The sequence below is a fragment of the Montipora capricornis genome, chromosome 4 (assembly GCF_036669925.1).
Source record: "Montipora capricornis isolate CH-2021 chromosome 4, ASM3666992v2, whole genome shotgun sequence".
Classification (NCBI taxonomy): Eukaryota; Metazoa; Cnidaria; class Anthozoa; order Scleractinia; family Acroporidae; genus Montipora; species Montipora capricornis.
In genome coordinates, this window is record NC_090886.1 from 20,575,834 (window position 1) to 20,595,833 (window position 20,000).

Genomic DNA, 20,000 nt, shown 5'->3' on the forward strand with positions numbered 1-20,000 from the left:
AACTTCCCGCCAAAGAACGCGGGTTCGCGCAGTGCGACATTTCGTGTACCGGCTTACATTTCATAAAAAGTTGAACATACGGACGGACGGTCGCATGACTTCATAACTACTAGTAATAGTTGACACTACAGTTGCCCCCGCTGTTAAGTGTAGTACGCAGGGACCCAGGTAGAAGTGGTCGTTTACAAACGGAGCAGTTAATGTTGAACGGTGTCACCGTATTACTCATGATAGGTAAAACGAGTGAAAAAAACTTTGAGTAAAAAACTCTTCTGGTAATAAATTTAGAATTGGGAAATGTTGCGAGTATCCCCAACAAAGCAGCTACGCATGACATGTTTTGCATGTTTACGAGTTTCCTATGTTGCGGTAATTTATTCGAAAGTTATGTGCGGCTGCGCAATGTTCGTCAATTTACCCAAATTAAACCGTCCGTTCGTGACTTGATTAATAATCAAACCAAAGGATTTTCCTTGTTGTGATAAGATAATGTAGTCGCATTCCGGCTCCTTTGTGAGAAAACAGAATTGAGTTAAGAAGATGCTCCAACGCTCGATTGCACGAGATTGCACGGCATGTGATGTGTGACCACAGGTAACCCAGGCTCACTGTGTGTAAGTAAATATAGAGACATATGAGGCGGAGTTTAGGTCTGAAAATTTGCTAGAAAATGGAAATAAAAATCGATAAAACTTACCATGTGGTGAGCTGTTGTTGTCTTTAATACGTACACGAAGTTTCGGGAAAAATGGTCCCCGTTCACCTTCCTTCATAATATAGTGACAAGGTAGGAGACGGAAGCCAGCTTATGGACTCCGATCGACCCAAAACAAGCACGATTTTTTTCGCGAAAATCGAATCCAGTCGCTAAATAAACACGCCAGGCTCGTGGAACATGAATTTCTCTAAACCATAAATCTACTGAAGAATCTCCAGGTAGCAACGCGAAGCCACCAGACTCCGTAAAACTTGTAAGTTAACCTGCTAAAATGGCGGCCAGAAAGCGTTGTACTCGCGAAGTGTCCAATTCAAAACGCCTGGTGACGAGTATAATAAGTCCCCCTGGAGGGAGGGGAGTCCCAGATTGCTCAGTGAGTTTTGTTTTTAGGAATCTGGGACTCCCCTCCCTCCAGAACTTATTAAATTCGTCACCAGGCGTCTGGAGTTCAGTGCCATTTTGAATTGGACACTTCGCGAGTACCTGTGGTATGACGAGACGTTCGTTTTTTTAATTTTGTGAGGATATTTAACTAAATATTTACATTTCATCTGTCGGGTCAGGAAGCCTTCTTTGTCTGTTTTAACCAAAAACCGAGTTTGTAATTGAAAATCTATACATCAATGAGATGCAAAAACATACTTGCGAACACGTGAAGCTGAATTATCGCAAATCACAACGCTGACAAACACAAAAGCGAAGGAAATGGTTTTTGCTATCTGAATGTTTTTGGGTTACATGAAAGCGATATATTCTTGAGAATTTTTTGTGTTAATGAGTAATGTAAACAATCTTCGCACTACTAAGTCGTAGCAATGAATTGGATTAACCAGAAACTTCATTTTACACAATAGTGACAAAACAGATCTTTTTCTGACGTAAAAAGCTATATATATATAGCTACCTATTAATCATTTGCCAGAAAGAACACGACTAAAACTTTCTGTCATCTTTATGAAAACTGCTCGGCGCGTGTCAAATTTCAACCCACGTATCGAAGATTATGGAACACAAAAACCTTTCCAGCGAAAGAAACAAACAACATATTTGGCTCCGCCATAAATAATTCTTGACTAACAAGTTTCCAATTGTTTTTTACCTGAGGACTGTGCAGAGTTGAGTACAAATAAATATAAACAGCCAGACAACAGAAATCACAGATCCACTTGAGGTGTTCGATTCCTCACAAAAAGTTACCAGACATTTCCATTTGGTTTCAGTGTTGTGCATAACACCACAGTTAGTAAAAATATTTGAAATACAGCTGACTTTGATACGGCTCGGCGAAGTCCATTACTCGTCGCTTTCAAGATTCCAGATATTGACGTTCCATTCTTGAGCTCCATAAGGGTATATTTTGTTTAAAGATCCACTAAAACGCCATTCGCGTTCGACGCCATTGCAGGTTAATCAAATCTTCTACTGTGTCCACCGGATAAAATCTACGCATTTATTTTATTTATTTTATCTTATTTTATTTGACTTCGCCCCAACAAATGTGGGGCAGGGAGGCCACAACAGCATAACCAGTTACTGTGGTCCCAAAAATAAATACTGAATTACAAAAATATTAAGCTTAATAGTTAAAAATAGCAATTTATATCTTTAACAAGGGGTCGGGCCATATTACATTTAGGACAAACAGATTTCCATGTTTTAGGATTGTCCGGGTTGTAAATGTTCAAGAGAGCAGTTGTATAATTCAATAAGTTTGTTTTTAAACGAAGCGAGTGAAAGAGAATTGTCTCTAATGTAGGTAGGTAGAGAATTCCAGATCCTGCTTGTACGTATAAAGAATGAACGCTGGTAAGTTAAAGTTCTACATCGCTTGGTAGTATAGATAGTAGCATTACTGGCATGACATGATCTTGTTACTCTTGCAGACCTGCGTATGGTTGGTAAAATGCTGCGGTCAAATATGTCTATAAGTCCAGTTGCAGCTTTATATAAAAATGCTAAGTCCATCATCTCGTGCCATCATTTCTACTACCCCCTGAAACCTACCAAAAATACGGGCAGGAGACTTTACGTAAAAAGACAATACTTAGCAGGGGAGTGACAGGAAACAACTTTTTTGCAACTTTTCCATTTTCTTGACACGGGAAACGGAGAAATTAAACTCATTTTCTGACTGTGTTGCCTATGGCAACCCAATAAAAATGCTATCAGAGGATGAAAAGAAAACTTCCACCAGATATATATTTTTAATTTTGTCTAAGAATCTTAATTTTATACAAATAAACCTGGGTAGGTAACCAAGCCAAATTTTGAGATATTCCTCAACGCTTGACAAAATTTATTCCAGGTTTTCGTGATTTTAGGTCACATTTTATTTTCAGTCATCCGTTTTCCGGTGTTTGCTTTCAGTCAAAAACCCCTTTGAGCCTCCTTAATGACGACCTGTAGGAGTGAGGATTTAAGCCCTATATTTTTTATCTTTCAAGTCCTATATTTACTTTGGAAAACAGTATCATGATGATACTAAAATGCCAAGCCACAAAATTATTTGGGTTTTTTTCATAATGTTGCATGTTAATTATTATCATTGTTATTATTAAATTTACTCTGTTTTTCCTGTTTTGCTCAAATGCTTTACAACATCGACCCAGTTCCATCCTCTTTCCCTTTCTCCCTTGTAGTTTGTTTTGTCAGCAAGTCGCCGCTTTTGGTTTTTTGTCAAAGTTTCTTTTTTCTCTTTCTTCTTTGTACAGGGGACTTCTTCTTGCAAAGGTGTTTGTTCTTCTTTGACTTCCTGTTCAAATGCAACAATGAAAAACATAAAATATGCAATTCATAATTCTTGAAAGATAAGTAATTCATGAAAATACAGTCATGTGAGTGGAAGAAAAAAGAGCCATGAATTGCGTATTAATTTCAGTTCCTGAGATATGTGAATTGTGATTTTTGCAGAGGTCTTGAATTGTGATTTTGTGAAAAAATTATCATTGAAATGAGTTAAGAAGCAATCACAACGAATGGTAATTTTGGTTTTCGTCTTAAGAATTTTGATGATCAAATCTGACATAAGAGACCTAAATAGGATTGCATTGGTATCTTTCAAAGAGACCATGTTGAATAGCCACCGCGCACCGGTGGCTCAGTTGGTCTGTCTTCTGTCTTCTGTGGTGTATCATGGTTGGGAGGGTAAATGCTCGGAGATATTAGCTACACCAAGTTACTCTAAAATCCGAAGGTAAACAAAGATTTATGATATGATATATATAATAGCATGGCTGATGCTACTGAAGCGCCAACACAGCTACCCATGGTAAAGAAAGCAAGATACATGTACAAGGGTGGAGTTTGTTACGAACGACGACGAACGAACCGCCAAATCCAGCTGTTAAATCCCCCAGATCATCTCAACCACAACCAAGCGACATGTCGGGCAGGCAAATTTCCCTTTCGTAAACGGTCGTCGCCATCTAAAACGGTCGATGCCATTTATAACGGTCGACTACACACTTCGCTCCAAAGAAAATTAAAAGGAACAAACTAAGAAAAAATATTAACAAAAATTAAGACAAAATAGGAAAAAAAAAGAAGAAAAAGAAAAAAAGAGTCCGAAAATTTCACGACTCTAACTCGTGTTCTTAGCCCTCATCCTAAACAGAACCCTAACTCGAACCCTAACTCATATGACCAGCGAGACACAACTCCCAGTAACCGCAACCTTTTGAGTTCTTAGACCTAATGAGTGTAATTCAGAGCTAAAAAATGGCATCGACCGTTTCAAATGGCAACGGCCGTTTGCGAAAGGGAAATAAGCGTCGGGCAGACCGCCCTTTGATGTTTTTAGTCCGGACTCTGAAGATATCGAGAGTTATCTTGAACGGCTGCAGAAGGATTTCATGGCAGACGATATTAAGAACGACACGGACAGTGTCGCCAAACGAAGAGCGATACTCCCCACTTCTATTAGTAGCAGTGCTTATCGAGTTTTGAAGGATCTATCATCTGTATCATTCCCGAAAGGCCAAACACGAAGACCTTCGACCAGCCCTCGATGTTACTGCGTGGTCATTACAAACCCACTCGCTTAAAAGTGTCAGAAAGGTACAGGTTCCATTCCGCTACCCAAAAACCAGGACAAAGCATCGTTGATTTCGTGAGTCAGTTAAAACGTCTTGATGGGACATGCGAGTTCACTAACGAACAGCTACGTGATAGTTTACGCGATCGTTTCGTCAGTGGGCTTCGCTCACAGCAGATCAAACGGAAGTTATCATCGGCTAACTTTAGTTTTGAAGAAAACTTGGTTTTATCAAACGTGTTGATAAAGGTCGAATTAACACCGCGAACGATTTGGAAGCCAATCCACAATCCGCTAATCTCATCCACAACATGTAAAAAACGAAATTAACAGCAAGTGCGAGGAGATGTGCCAGTTTTTAAAAAACTGTGGCTACCCTGACTCCGCTGTCACCACAGGCAAACATCGTGCCCAAGAAATCAATTTAAAAACCCGCAATACAAACGCCACAGAACGAAGAAACCAACAGAATTCCATTCACCCTCACCTACCATCCACAAAACCTTGCAGTCAAAAATGTCATTCTCAAAAACTTCAAAATTTTCCGCAATGATCCCGAAACTAAACAGACATTTCCTCTACCAGCAATTATTTCATTTAAACGCGACAAATACATAGGTAACTTTAGCAATAACATTGGTAGCCTTCAATGACAGCATTAGATTCGTCCCGTCACGCCAAAATGCAGTGGCGAACGCGCTATCTACCCTGTCCTTGCAGTCCACAGTTGACCATGAGAAGGCTGTCTATAACGTCGAAGAACGACCAAATCCATTCATTACCCATTACGCACAAGGAAATCACCCACGCCACACGTGTTGACCCCATCCTATCGCAGGTGTTAGGTTACGTCAATCAAGGGTGGCTTCAGCACGTGGATGATCTTCGCCTTCAACCTTATTTCAACGGCGCCATTTTGAACTCTCTTGTGAACAAGATTGTTTACTATGGGGGCTACCTGTAATCATTCCGTCCAGGTACAAGAAGGACATCCTCGAAGAGTTGCACATAAGACACCCTATAGGATTGTTCGCAAGAAAGAACTGGGACATAGCTACGTATGGTGGCCTAACAAGGACCACGAGGTGGAGCAAACGGTGCGCAATTGTAACAGCTGCCAACAAGTCAAGAAACCGCCAGCACTAGCTCCACTAAACCCATGGTTATGACCGAGTAATCCTTGGCACCGCATCCATGTCGATTACGCGGAAGACGAAAAGGAGCATTATTTCATTCTTGTCAATGCACATTCACGCTAGATGAAATCTATTTCATGCGAGAAAACACATCAGCGACAGCAACCATTGCTATCTTGCGGGAACTATTTGCTCAATATGGCTTCCCGGTACATTGCGTTAGTGACAATGGTCCCCAGTTTCGCAATGAAGAGTTCGCTCACTTTTTAAAGCTGAACGATGGTATACACGTCCGTGTTGCTCCGCCAGTAATGGTCTGGTCGAACGGATGGTCCAGTGATTCAAGGATCACATGAAAGCCAGTAAAGGCAGCAAACTATCGGTCCAGCAACGTATTGCCAACTCCCTGCTAACGTACACCCTACCACAGGTAGAACACCTGCTTGTCATTTCCTGGGCCGCGAAATTCGCACAAGGTTTACCATCCTTCGTCCAAAGGTTGAAGAGAAGGTAATGGAATCACAAGCGAAGCAGAAGGCAGCGCACGATGCGCACACTAAATTTAGGGAGTTCTACCCAGGTGACAGAATCTTGGTAAAAGACCTTCGGAAAGAACAGACGTAGTGGCCAGGTTCCGTTGCTAAACGCAGTGGACCGAAGTCCCACGTTGTCGTGCTGAACGACGGACGCGTTTGGAAGAGTCATTTCGATCATATTAGACATGATAGTGTGGACAGTGCAGTTTCTGAGGAGAACGCTGAAACGAGAGCGCAGGACGTTGCTCCACACCCTGTTCCACAAGCCATTTTACGTCCAGGCGTTCCATTCCCTCATCAGCCGCCTGAGGGTGTGTCTGTTCAGCAGCCAATGGAATCCAGGGACCAAGTTCAGTCGGAGAGTGAGAATAACTCTCATCTGCCAGCAGAAAAACCAGTTTTGGCAGAAACTTCCTCGTCCGATGTGTGTCCCACTCAATTGCTCCGATCAAGTAGAGTGCGCAAGACGCCAGACAGATTGATTGAAACAACATAGTTAACTAACAGTGTGATTAACCTTGTGCTGCATTCGTTGTTATGGACAATTGTTGACACTGCCAGGATTTAGGTCATCGGTCCTGACGTAGTTGCAGTTTTGCGTTCGGTTATAACCTTGTTATGGAAGAATTACTGTTCAGTCTCACACGGTTGTTATACCTAAGAAAGGGTACACGTGATGTCTTACTTAAGCCCGTATCACGTGCTCGTTAGGTGCGATCGCGTCAGCTTTTTTGTTCTCTGAGTTGTTGTTGTGTAAATCGTTTTTATTATATAGATACTGATGAAATACCAGGATTTCTCCTTTTACTAAAAAATCATATTTTCATCGTGCGCAGTGAACATATCATTTTTGTCTTTCACATGTGAGAATATAGGTGTCGTCATGGTAAGGAACGCGATTAGCCAATAAAACGCGAGCTTCCTATTCATTGCATGATACATTTATGCTTTAATATAATTCTTCTCACTACATTAACATTTTTATTGCAAAATTTTACATTATCATGATTTGTTTTTCATAATTTTCATATCTTGTTTCATGTTACACAACATGCATGTTTTAGCGGTTGGTGACCACTTTTTCATCATTTCGAAAATGAGTAAAACAAGTTCTTTTAAATCTAGACATTTCATCAATATCTATGTAATAAACAGAACATTACATGGCCGCTTGGGGACACAAATTTAATCTTCTTGTGCTGAAAATATCTCTCACTTGTTCGCTTTGCTCACTCGTGAGAGAAATACTTTCAGCACTCGAAGATAAAATTTGTATCCTCGGGTGGCCATGTAATATCCTCTATATAAATAAATTTACTTGGATTTAGATTGCGGTTTCCATCCTTTTTAAATATCGAGCGACAGGATACGCTACACCCATTCAAGCCTAAGACCTTTTTTAGGTTATTGCAACTGTTTGAGGAGCTCCCTCATCTGCGATGATCGTTGATTCTTAGAATCTTCACAATTTGAAGTTCAAATTATATGACTTTGATATTTCACCATCACTAGTACAGTCAGAGGATATGAATTACGCCAGACAAAAATAAAGCAATTTGTGGCAAAATGAGATTATTTTCATTGCACAAGTCTTTGTCTGTCCAAAAGTCAAATCAACTTTTTTTGACAGAAGGTTAATCTGAAAGTTGTTTTTTAAATCTCAGTATTACATTTAACTCTGGATGACCATAGAGCGAGTTTCAATCGAATGTCGTAAAACCAAAACCAAAGTAATTACTTTGGTCAATCAAAAAGGACAGAGACAATCTGGTAAACCAATCGAAACTCTAAGTAATTCCATGTAGCCGACACAAAGCATGGGAAAATGTGCACGCATGAGCTACGATTTGGTTTGGGTTTCACTTCTGATTGATTGAAAAAGTGGTGCAAGAACATTGAACCAATCACTGAGTGAAGTAATTATAAACCAAAGCATTCCCTAATTACTTTCGACACTCAATTGAAAACCGCTCTAATAATCATTTACAAACAAGAAATGATTTTTGAAAAGCATTTAACCATAAAAAATTGCAATAAAACATTTCTTATATCATTGTAAGATTAAAAAATTGCTAAAAAAGCGACGAAGTTTCGACGTTAGCTAAACGTCATTATCGATATGTGATAGTTACCTACCTCCCAAGAACTACAGAGTCTTTTACTATCACTGATAGAAGAATCCGTGTAAGAGGTGAGTGTGAGACACAATGCAAATTTCAAAATGTTTCCAATTTGTAGCTGTTCCTTTGATTTTAACATCACTTTCTTTAATACACAAGCGCCAAGAACAAGGTGTTAAACCACCAAACAGAAAATTGTGTTGTCATCTTTGCAGGATTTTTAGACAACATTCTTTCGGATTTCAGCTACCCTGACATTTCATTAGAAGCACTTGTTCACAGCATTTGGAACCTCTTTGTAGCGGGAAGGGGAAGAGTATCTGTTTTCTAATATTGGTCATTATTATCATTATTTCCCTTGTCAATGTTTGAAGCTTCTCTAGCCTGAAGTTCATTTCCGCCACAAAAAGACCAAACATTTTCTTGGTCAAATTACATGCATGACAGGTCAAGTGGATGGCTTTCAAAATGCAGGGGTTTGTCTGCAAGTGTTTCCTTCTTGTCTTGCCCATTTTTCATGTGTTGACACATGATACAATGTCTTAGTGAGTCGTCAGACGACTCACTAAGAAATTCTATCAGGTGTACCTTTTCGCGCCCTGTCTAAAAAGTACGCCTGATCGCAGGTTAATTTTATTGCATTTATAGGACAGATAGATAACTACGAACATAATTGTGTAATGGCAGAATGAAATTCCGGTATTTATCTACGCCCCTCATCTTCCCACTTACTTGCTCTTCTTGTTCTGCCATCAATTCTTCTTCATGTTCCTTTGTCCAGTCGAATATCGAATACGTCATTGCACAACCAAGGCACACGTCACACTGTTCTTTAAGTCGACATATTATACTCTCCTTCACCTGACAGCTGATGTGCTTGTTATAAAAGGCATCTAAGCTTATGTTCGGAAGACAAGTGGGGTAATCGTGAGGCCATGAAACTTCCAACAGGAATGACTTGAAATGTCCATCTTCACCAAACTTGTATTGAAACGTAGTTGGGTTTATTTCAATAAAATTTTCGTCCGATTCGTAAATAGAACGCAATGCCTCCCTCTCATCTTCCTGATCCTCCTGACAGCTCATTTTAGAAGCGGCATTTACTATCTTCTTCCATGTTCTGTTGCTGTCCTTGATTAATTGCGATAAGATGTGATTCAATACATGCTGTTCCTTTTGCGAATGGCAGTAGACGCTGACCAACTGTTACATCGGCACGTTATTAAGCATGTGAGCCCAACAATTCAACATGGCTTCTCGCCATGTAGATGTGAACGAACGTCGGCTTCGGCCTGTTTATGGTATTATTTCAGTCACAGCAGATGCTAAATGTTTGAAATATGGAGAACGCAATGATTACCCGACACTATGTGTTTCTTTTGCAGATGCTTTGGATAGCATGAACAACAAACAGGCCATTCAACTTGCAGATAAAATTCTGAAGAAACAGAAAGACTTGCACTGCGCTAAGGTAACGCTTGTTTAATCTTCAAGTAATTTGTAACGCAAATAACCATGATAATCTGTAAACAGTTTTGTTAAGAAAGTGTTAAAATCTGCAATTATTGATTACCAGTTTGAACTTAACCAGGAGAATCGAGAGTTGGTCCTGGTCACAATATTTGTACCTAAATTAAACAAATCCAGAAGCTTTTCCGACAAATGCTTAAAAAATAAAGAGTAATTGCCAGGTCAGTTTTCTAGCGATTACCATTTACAGTTTCCAATGCACAGTTTTTTCAATCATTTTTTTTTGGAAAGTGTTTTTGTTTATTTTTATCAATTTGATCTAAGAAACGTCAGTCCTTGTGTTTTACCAGGAAGCATGCAAATTTCCGTAAGGCCCCACCACTGCCTTAAAGTGTTGAATTGGAATGCTAACCCAGCTCCAGTTGAATACGGTAACTTGTTAGCCCAGCATGCTTCGCATATAGCAGAGATGAAAAATAGGCATGCATTGCGTACATGTGGTTAGTGCAGAAGGCTGATATTGTGTAGTAATTATTTTTGCAAAATTAATTTTCTTTTTAAAATACAATAAAAAACGTTCTCTGGCTAAAAATTTTTGAAAAAGAATATAAGCTTTCGGCTGTCGATCTACAGCCTTCCACGGATAAAACGTTGAATGTAAATTAGTGAAATATATACAGAAAAGGCGAGATAAAAATGACAAAAAGAACAGAGTAAAGGTATGAAAAATGGTGGCTATTGTTTAAAAAGAATTTTATACTGATTAGGAATCGGCTTAAAGTTATTGTCAGCATGCTTGGTAGAAGAGGTGTGCCTCTAGAGTTTTCCTAACACGAAAAGAGCCTTTGTCGATAACTCGAGAATGACTGAAATCAATGCGATGACCGAAAGACCATGCATGTTTCGCAATGTTTGACCCATTGGCACATGTTTTTACATTCCTAACGTGTTCTTTCTTGCGGGTTTCAAAGCAACGGCCAGTTTCACCTATATAACACCAATGTGCTGAAACCCGCAAGAAAGAACACGTTAGGAATGTAAAAACATGTGCCAATGGGTCAAACATTGCGAAACATGCGTGATCTTTCGGTCATTGCATTGATTTCAGTCATTCTGGAGTTATCGACAAAGACTCTTTTCGTGTTAGGAAAACTCTAGAGGCCTGGCACACCTCTTCTACCAAGCATGCTGACAGTAACTTTAAGCCGATTCCTAATCAGTATAAAATTCTTTTTAAACAATAGCCACCATTTTTCATACCTTTATTCTGTTCTTTTTATCATTTTTATCTCGCCTTTTCTGTATATATTTCACTAATTTACATTCAACGTTTTATCCGTGGAAGGCTGTAGATCGACAGCCGAAAGCTTATATTCTTTTTCAAAAATTTTTAGCCAGAGAATGTTTTTTATTGTATTTTAATACACCTAATCCTGGCTGCGCTTCAATTTTTAATTTTGTTTTGTTGCTTATTGTTGTTGTTTTTGCTTCCGATTATGAACCGTTTGATGTTTTCACTTAAGTAAGCCCTATTGGATAGGGTTGGATAGAGCTGAGACCATTGGGAAATGGTCTGATGACATTAGTATTTTTTATTCCCACTCAGATGTTAACCATTTAACTGCTGTTGTTAACCCATTGAAAAATTCGTGTGCCGTGTGTGTGATGTGTAAGACACTTGGAAAATTTTCTAGGTTTTGCAGTGGAAAGCGAGCGTTAAAAATAAACCATATGCGCAGTAAATGTACACAAGATACTGAGTTCTAGAATTAAGTTCACCTTGAAGAAGAAACAGTGAACTTCCAGATGATGTAAAAATATTGCTAAAAAGTGATTCAAAACACGTCCTAAGGCTCAACTGAAAATGTAAAGGTAGAATTTTCGAAGCAGCGCGCGTTAAGCAAACAGGAAAGTTTTTGATCGCTAACTAAACAAAGCGCTTGAAAAATATATATTATAACTCAAAATATGCCTTGTGCAATTTACAGTTAAGTGTAACCACTCAATGGATAAAAATTGCTCGAAATTTATTCCAATCGCTTTGTTTTCTTGCAGGTATAAGTGCAAAAATTATGCACAAACACCGCTGCCGAAACAAAATTTCACGAGGAGCTTTCAGCTTGTCGAAATACACGTGCACAAAACCACAAGATTAATTTAGTTAATTGATCACTATCATGTTTCATGAGAGAACAAACAAGGTCAAATTGTGTACAAAAGTGCTCTACAGAAGTCTGTAAAGTTTGGAGGGAATGTGGATTTTTAAATGCAATTTGGCCCATTCTTTTACGACGAACGCAAACTAAGCAAGACATGATAAGATGTTTATTTCAAGTTTAATGCTTTATTGTACCTCTAAATCATGCAAAATTCAGGTCGCCAAAGTAACGACTAAAGTACAATTTTAGTCGCCAAGGAAAAAAAGTTAGTCGCATTGGCGACCGTATTGGTTGCATCTTTGAGCCCTGTTAAGGAAGATGCTGATCTTCATTCGTTTGTTTAATTGTTCTTCCTCCTTTAAAAGTGTCCATTTGAATGCTTGTGTTTATTCTTACCTAATCTTTGCCCCACAAAAAGATACTTGTACCTGTACGTATGTTCTAATCTGTCCACTTGTAGGTTGTAACAATAAAAATACAATGTAGTACATGTAATGTAAAAAGTTATGAGAAAATTCCATTTTCTATCACTGTGACAAGCTGAAAGTTTAACTCCATAAGAAATACATTAATTTCCATTACAATCTGATTTACAGGCACTAAAAGGACTAGCTTTACTGAGGTCAGGTAAGGCTGCCGAGGGGGAGGCGCTGCTAGATGAAATTGTACAGGCTCAACCAGCTGACGATCCTACGCTTCAAGCAATGACAATCTGTTACAGGGAAATGCAAAAACGTGAGAGTTCTTTGACTATTTATAGCATTCTTTTTCACTTGCAATACAAGTTACTATAAAGGTTTGTCTCATCTAAGCATTTCAAAATGTTCAATTTTTCCTTGCTCATACACTTGGAACAAGACAGTTGCCATCATTATATTGGGCGAGTTGGGGTGACTTGCTGTACAGGAAACTTGAATTTGCATACTTTGCAGTTGTATATTGCACATGCAGTTTACCTTGGACATCAATCCCCCCCCCCCCCAAAAAAAAAAAAAAAAAATAAATTAAATTTCTCTTGATTCTCTTAATTGGGGCTAAAAAAAAGTACCTCAGTATAAGCTGGGGTTGTCATCTGTAAGGAAAAAAGGGAACTGCGATGTCTTTATTGAAGGACCGAGAGCACTATGCAACACAACAGACTCAAAAGGTTGCTTACGTTCGTTCCGTAAAAATTAATATGTGTGTCACACAATGCATGCATTACTTTATCCCTCTTTTCCTTAGATACTAATGGCCAACTAAAAAAGATAATACCAAACATGACACTAATGAAGTTCAAAGTTTGAAATCTAAAACAAATCTTAACTGTCCGTGATAAACATTCAGGCTTGAGTGTTCTCACAACATCTCACAAAGTACTCGGCAACAATAACGAAAACAGGTCATGTTTCCTTGATTAATCATCTCGGTGAACGGATCATTCACTTGGTTCTGGAAGTACTGTGCTGCGACGGATGCGATGTGATCTTCTTTTCTCTTCTGTTTGATGAGAACAGTCTCCAGTTACGGCCGATGTCGGGAGTGTCGACATCTCAAATTGGTGTCTGCAGAATGCTATGGAACATGGAAACATTTAGTGTTACCTTTGATCCATCTCCACGTTGGGCGGTGACCATAGTTCCTTTCCGTTCTGTCACCATGAGCGGAGTCAGGTCATACTGTGTCAACAGCTCATTTAACCGGGGTTGTTTCATGAGAACAGTGTCTCCTTTGTCAATGGGGTTTGCTTCAGCGTGCTACTGTTAGTCTGCATAGCGTTTCATGATGTTTTTTGCTTTGGTATCACGCTTATACTTAATTGCCTTCATCAGGGGTTTGTTGAAATGTTCATGAAGATTTTGGTCATGAAATAAAAATACAAAATATAACTATTTTTATGCTGCTGGTAAAAATTTTCGTTTATACTGGCAGTTGGCTAAAAGGAAATTTTGTTTTCAATTTTCCAGCGAGTGCAGTAACGTGTCTCTGGGGCTCCTTTCCATTTGCGCTTATTTTACCCAAAATTTTGTGCTTGTCAAAAACGTAAGGAAAATTGGCATTGAAAACCTGGCACCTTCCCTCTGCTTCTTTTCTTGGAAGGTATGACGGTTGTAAGAAATATTGTTTCTCAGGCTAAAGTACTCATCTTATTTCTCGTTGGCGGTTTTGTAATCTTCTTGCATGATCATTAGTGTAAAGAAGATGTCTTTCACTTCGGCGCTGGCTTTGTGCAGTAAACTATGACGTTTCTGCTTGGTGTCTTTGCATCCGGCGGCACAGGAAAACAGCTCAAACTTTGGACCCACTTCTCCCATTGTTGGGCAACTGAGGCTTAATCACCATGTGGGTCAAAGGCGGCTATCACCTAGTGAGCGGCTATCGGAATGTCCGTTGGGGTTCAGAAGGACAGAGAATACTATACAACACAACAGACTTGAAAGGTTCCCTACGTTCCTTTCGTAAAACTACTTTAGTTGCCGGTACGTCCCTGAAGCATGATGGAGTCGTTATGTGTTTCACACAATGTGTGTCTTACTACAGGAACAAAAGGAAAATACGTGTAGCTGGAAAGAAGGAAATTGCATATGAAATTAGCTTGACTTGATTGTCTTCATCATAAAAAGATAGCGTCATCACATCTTGAGCAGCTTGGATCAAGATTCTTTTAAGAATGATGTCAACTTGATGAAAATTGTGTCTCTTGTTGGAAACCAAATCAACCAGCTTAACCAAAATTTTAAATGTGTAGGCTGCATTGATGATGTTTGGAAGAAATAATATAGTAAAAACCACGTATCCTCTACACTGTTACTCTATCAGCCAAGAAGCACAGCTGAGCTTCTTTAGGTAAAGTGTAAGCTATGGCTTGCTAGGAAATGTGTAGAAAAGAATAATTTATTTTATTATTATTTTGTTCCGACCAAGATGTTCAGGGATGACATACCCGTATTTGTTTAAACAAACTTGCCAGCTCTGGTATCTGCAGCCATCTACATCTACATCTACATAGATCTACATATTGTCCAGCACTTTGCAAAGTCCCTTTTTGGCTTATGGATGTTAAGTCTTTTTAGAGACATAACACCAACAGAGATGTATCCAGGTTTTCAAATTTGGGGGTCCTCTGGACCCCTTTTTGAAAAATTTGGGGGTTCATTGCAAAATTTTGGGGGTCCAGCTAATTAATATTCAAGAATTAATATTCGATCTATTGTCTCTTAATTGCTGCTGAGTACCCTTTCAGATTTCTAAATTGCACAAAAATAAAGTCTTATCCCTCCCCACGAATATGAGCTTAAAATGGTCAATTTCTTTGAAACTGTTATGCTCGTTGATCCCTCAATCAAAATGTATGGGCTTTCAAAGCTCCATCGATCACATCTGAAAAAACGTCCCGAGGATTGTTTTAGAACTGTTGGCTCCAGTTGATAAATGATCTAGATCTCCACAGCAAAAACTTTGCCATGGCAATGTCAATAATCAAGCGATTGAATACATTCAAGTTTCATGTTCAACACGTTAATTTTAGCACTAACTCCGAAAAAGTTGCATAATTTGCAAAACAGACAAGTTACGTGCAAAAGAAAGAACGTGCGTGCCCGGAATTAATATCAACAGGGTTGCACAAAACAAAAATTTAACATACTTCGCCGTTGGATTCTCTGTCATTTCGCTCACGATAAGCGAACTAATGCTTGAAATTCGCTTGCAAAGCACGCGACAAACTGAATTTCGACTGAAATGTTTTATCACAAGTGTTGCCGATTGTCTCACCTAAAAAACAGCTCTGATCATGTCACGCAACACGTGGAAATTCAAAACTTAACTCCTCAAGCTGGACATAATGATTGACAAAATGAAATCATTCCACTACAAAAATCTGAAAATAGCAGCTTACCTTAAAATTTTAGGAACTCAATCATTTCTCCGTTGTGAGAAATGGGAATGTTCAATTTCCTTGTGAAATACGCCGTTCGCATGTTTTTCCTGGCGTTCGTAATTTGCACAAACATTCGATTTTTTTTCTGCGTCCAATTGGACCCTTTGTTCCATATTCTGTGCGTCCAAAGGGAAAACGAGTGCGTCCCAGGACGCAATGACGCACTCTGGATACATCTCTGCACCAAGCCAGCCACTCCTGCTGGAGAGAACAGGACAGCCACAACACCAGGGACTCCATCCCTTACTCTTCTCAAATAGTGTGTGGGTTCTTTTATAATTATAGCATCCCACATGCACAGGGCTTGTATGAACATGAAGGATACTGGTATTTTGTGAGACGGGGCCTATGGTTTATAATGACTGTCCTTAACTAAGAAGACTTGAAAAGTCTAACCATTTGCAGATGAAAATTAAAAAGGCAGCACTTTCTCCAGACTCGTGTATTTTAAGATCCGGAGTCCCGGAGTGTTGATCTGGCCAGGGTTTAAACCCTCAACCTCCCGTGTGATAGACTGCACAACAGTCGTTTTCTTCCATTTTCGGAAGGCTTCGCCGTAAGCGTGATCCTTGCGTGTGAAGCACGCGAGCCTTGTAGGCCTTTTTTTCGCGGGAAATTAGTTGTGTTGTCATGTTCAGACGTTTTCTCTTTGCTATTCAGAAGGCGCGAAGTTTCGTACGTTCGATTCAGGGGAGTTTTGGAAAGGACAGGCGTTTGTTTTTTTCTGTAGAAAATGTAGTATGTGTCCTTTTTAAAGAGAAATCTGTTCAATGAGTCAAACAACACCGAAAAACCCGCCTCGCGTAGAGGAAGAAAACCAAAAGAAGCGACAGCGTCTGACAATTGCAGATTGTGCAGTTGTTGTTTTAAAACGCAGTTTGGAAATTCAGTTAAGCCTGGATGGATAACAACCGAAAACATCTTTACCGCGCCACAGAGAAATGGAAAGACTTTGCCAATGTTGGCTGAGATATTCCGAGTCGAGCTGTCTCTTCACCTTGAAGAAAAGAGCTCGCTTTCTTCAAGAGTCTGCTCGCCGTGTGGGACGAAGGTGAGGAATTGTGCCGCCATGCTTTCACAAATTAAAGATAAATGAAATAAGCCAAATCCAGTTTTAACCATGACTGCTGACGACGACGCCACAAATGGAGAGCAGGAGATTTTGCGATTGAAGCGAATGAGTAAATCCCCGCATTGTTCACAGAACAAAAAGTCTTCGCGTGTACCAACACAGCAAGCGTGAACTTAAGTAATTGTCGGTTTCGTTTCCTAAATCTTTAGGGTATTATGAAGAACAGATCAATTAGAGAACGTGACAGACACCGGAAATTCCGAAGTGATCATCTAGGCATGAATTTAAATTTATAATATTTCGATAACGTGGGATTTTTGACAGTGATTGAGAGCACTAGACTGTATCAAGCGAGATTGTGTTAAATAAACCTAAAAATATTAAAACTTGTGACTTGTGGAGAACACTGCTTATTGAGAGGCGAGCATTCTTCATACCAAGTCCACGTCGTCCATTTTCCCGCGAGGTTACTGTTTTACTTTGAAACTGATACAGCGTCTATATCTTTTTGATGAGGTGTGATTGACATTTGATGACAGGCTGCGTCAGAATTAAACCAATGGGAATTTCCCGTTGCTGGAAGAACGGGTAATTTTGAACGAATTTAATATATGCATAGAGGACAGTCGTATTTTTTCGCGTCTCTCCCCATTCTCCCTCGCCGTTTCTACACTCGCTCCAGACCTTTCGTTTGAATACTGTTTTGCAGTCTACCCGTGTGACAGCCCAATGCTCAACCAACTGAGCCATGCGTGTGCCATATTATTTTCATAAATGTTTTGCGGGTATGCATTAATTTCTCAAACACATTTTTTTGCAGCTGAAATGATTCCCCATATTTATGAGATGGCTCTTAAACAGAACCCACAGAATGAAGAGTTGTACTCTCATCTGTTCATGTCATATGTTAGAATAGGAGATTACAAGAAACAGCAGCAGGTAATTCCATTGTGAAGAACTTCTTGATACAGCTGTCTCTTAGAAAATTGAGTATTTTATTTTTATTAAAGCAGCAGAGTTGGTGGAATAAACTTGATAAACATCTCTAAGGAATCAAGTTTGAGGGCCCTATGTGAGCCCTGGCATGTGCTTTTTCCTTCAAAATAAGTTGTGCCTGGAGTGTGAAGTTTGATGACCATAAAAATTATCTTTAAGTTAGTAATTATTGAAGTGGAATAAAAAAAAACGATACCATGGTGTCTTAAAGTGCAGACCACCCAGAAACCTAAATTATTATGATTTTTACATCTATATTTTCGTAATTAAATAAATCACAAGCACACAAAAATTTGTTATGATGAAGTGGGCAGGACTGTCGGCAGGACTGTAGAATATGGTGGGCTAAATTGTGTTATTGTAGCTTGCATCCTACACCTCAAACACCCAAGGACACCCCCAGTTGACGAGTAAAATCATCTGGCATTAGGCAGAGTAAAGTCAATCACTCCCTGGGGTCAGTGGGTTACAAGAGATGTTGAAGTCTGTTCAACATGTTTTATAAAAATTGTTTGAAGAGCTAACTCTTTTGTTAAATTTAAGGAAAGTTATAGAATTAATCATTTAAATGCTCTAACCAGACTGTCAGAGTTTGGTGTCATTCTGCAGTTAATCTTTTTGCCAAAATATTTTACTCAAAATTGTGGGTGCGGCTTACAGTCCTGGGGGTAAACTGGCCGGTCACAAATAATGCTAGAAACCCTCAGTAAATAAAGATTTAACATATTCTTCGACCGAGTAGTATCAGAAACAAAACTTGTCGGAAAGTCCTGAGTGTGGTGTTGTATTCATTTTGGAAATAAAATAATAGTCTTTTTTGGAAACCAAGCTTAAATGTATATTTTCTAGTTTCTGGAAAATGTTGGTACAGTCTTCAAGAGTAAGGATGAGATATTCTTAAAGAGCTATTTTTCAAAAAAATCACATGCAAGTACAGTACTTCCTGTCTAGACTTAAAACAAAATGGTTTGTGCACTTTCCTTCTTTCCAGGCTGCTATGAATCTTTATAAACAATTCTCAAAGAATCCTTACTATTTCTGGGCTGTTATGAGCATTGTGATGCAGGTACCAACCAATAATTTTTTTGTACAGTTTGTGCTTTTTGTTGGCATTAATGCTGTATACAGTACAGGTGGCAGGAATAGCAGCACTTACATACGCATAAAATGCGAGCAATGTGGCGGATTTACACACATAATACAAATGTACATTGTACATGTAAATATTTACACGAGCTTTACACGCACCTCAATTACACACTAATTGAATGTAATTCAGATGAGCAACATAATTCATACATGCAAACTGCGTGTATTTTTCGTGGAGAAGAGTACACAAAGTGTAAATTGTGTGTAAATTGCGTGCAATATGGCATCTTTTCGTGTAGGAAACGCGCATGTTTTGCTGACATATCCTCGGCCTGTACCTGTATTTTGTTTGTTTGTTTTCTTGAATCCTTATGGTAACAATGCTTTTTCCTAAGGCCAAATCGGCTAACTCAATTTTGTACCCAATTCAAACCCTTTGGGAATAAAATGTTTTGTTCCGGGTATTTCCATATCATTTAAATGTGAATGCTACATTATAATGCAAATACAATACACAAAGAACCTTAACCGCAGGACATTTGAGTTGGTTACAACATTGAATTAACCGATTTGGTCTATTGGGATTTATAATTATACGTTATGCATGACAAATGTGACAATGAGACATTTTACAAGAACTACAAGTCAAACGGGAACACTAGAAGTAATCATACATTGTAACAATAATAATAATTGTTATTCTTCAGTGGACAGAATATCAAGGGTTTACATCAGCTCTCCAGTTGTCCAAT

The 20,000-nt window shown here is 39.0% G+C and overlaps 2 protein-coding genes across 3 annotated transcripts in view; one reads left to right on the plus strand and one right to left on the minus strand.

Annotated features, from left to right (window-relative positions):
• Positions 1-2,167: 2,167 nt before the first annotated feature.
• LOC138045783 (RWD domain-containing protein 4-like) lies at positions 2,168-9,722 on the minus strand. Its single transcript, XM_068892407.1, has 2 exons — positions 9,276-9,722; positions 2,168-3,470 (listed from the first exon to the last, which is right to left on the minus strand). The coding sequence occupies exons 1-2, from the start codon at positions 9,627-9,629 to the stop codon at positions 3,279-3,281; spliced, it is 546 nt and encodes a 181-aa protein (XP_068748508.1). The 5' UTR covers positions 9,630-9,722; the 3' UTR covers positions 2,168-3,278.
• Positions 9,723-9,744: 22 nt separating this feature from the next.
• LOC138045779 (N-alpha-acetyltransferase 25, NatB auxiliary subunit-like) overlaps positions 9,745-20,000 on the plus strand; it is a 65,681-nt gene continuing 55,425 nt past the window's right edge. For both annotated transcript variants that reach the window (XM_068892402.1, XM_068892403.1), the window contains exons 1-5: positions 9,745-9,844; positions 9,929-10,014; positions 12,769-12,907; positions 17,984-18,102; positions 19,151-19,225. In XM_068892402.1, coding sequence (XP_068748503.1) covers positions 9,793-9,844; positions 9,929-10,014; positions 12,769-12,907; positions 17,984-18,102; positions 19,151-19,225 — 471 coding nt within the window. In that variant the 5' untranslated portion in view covers positions 9,745-9,792. The remainder of the gene's footprint in view (positions 9,845-9,928; positions 10,015-12,768; positions 12,908-17,983; positions 18,103-19,150; positions 19,226-20,000) is intronic.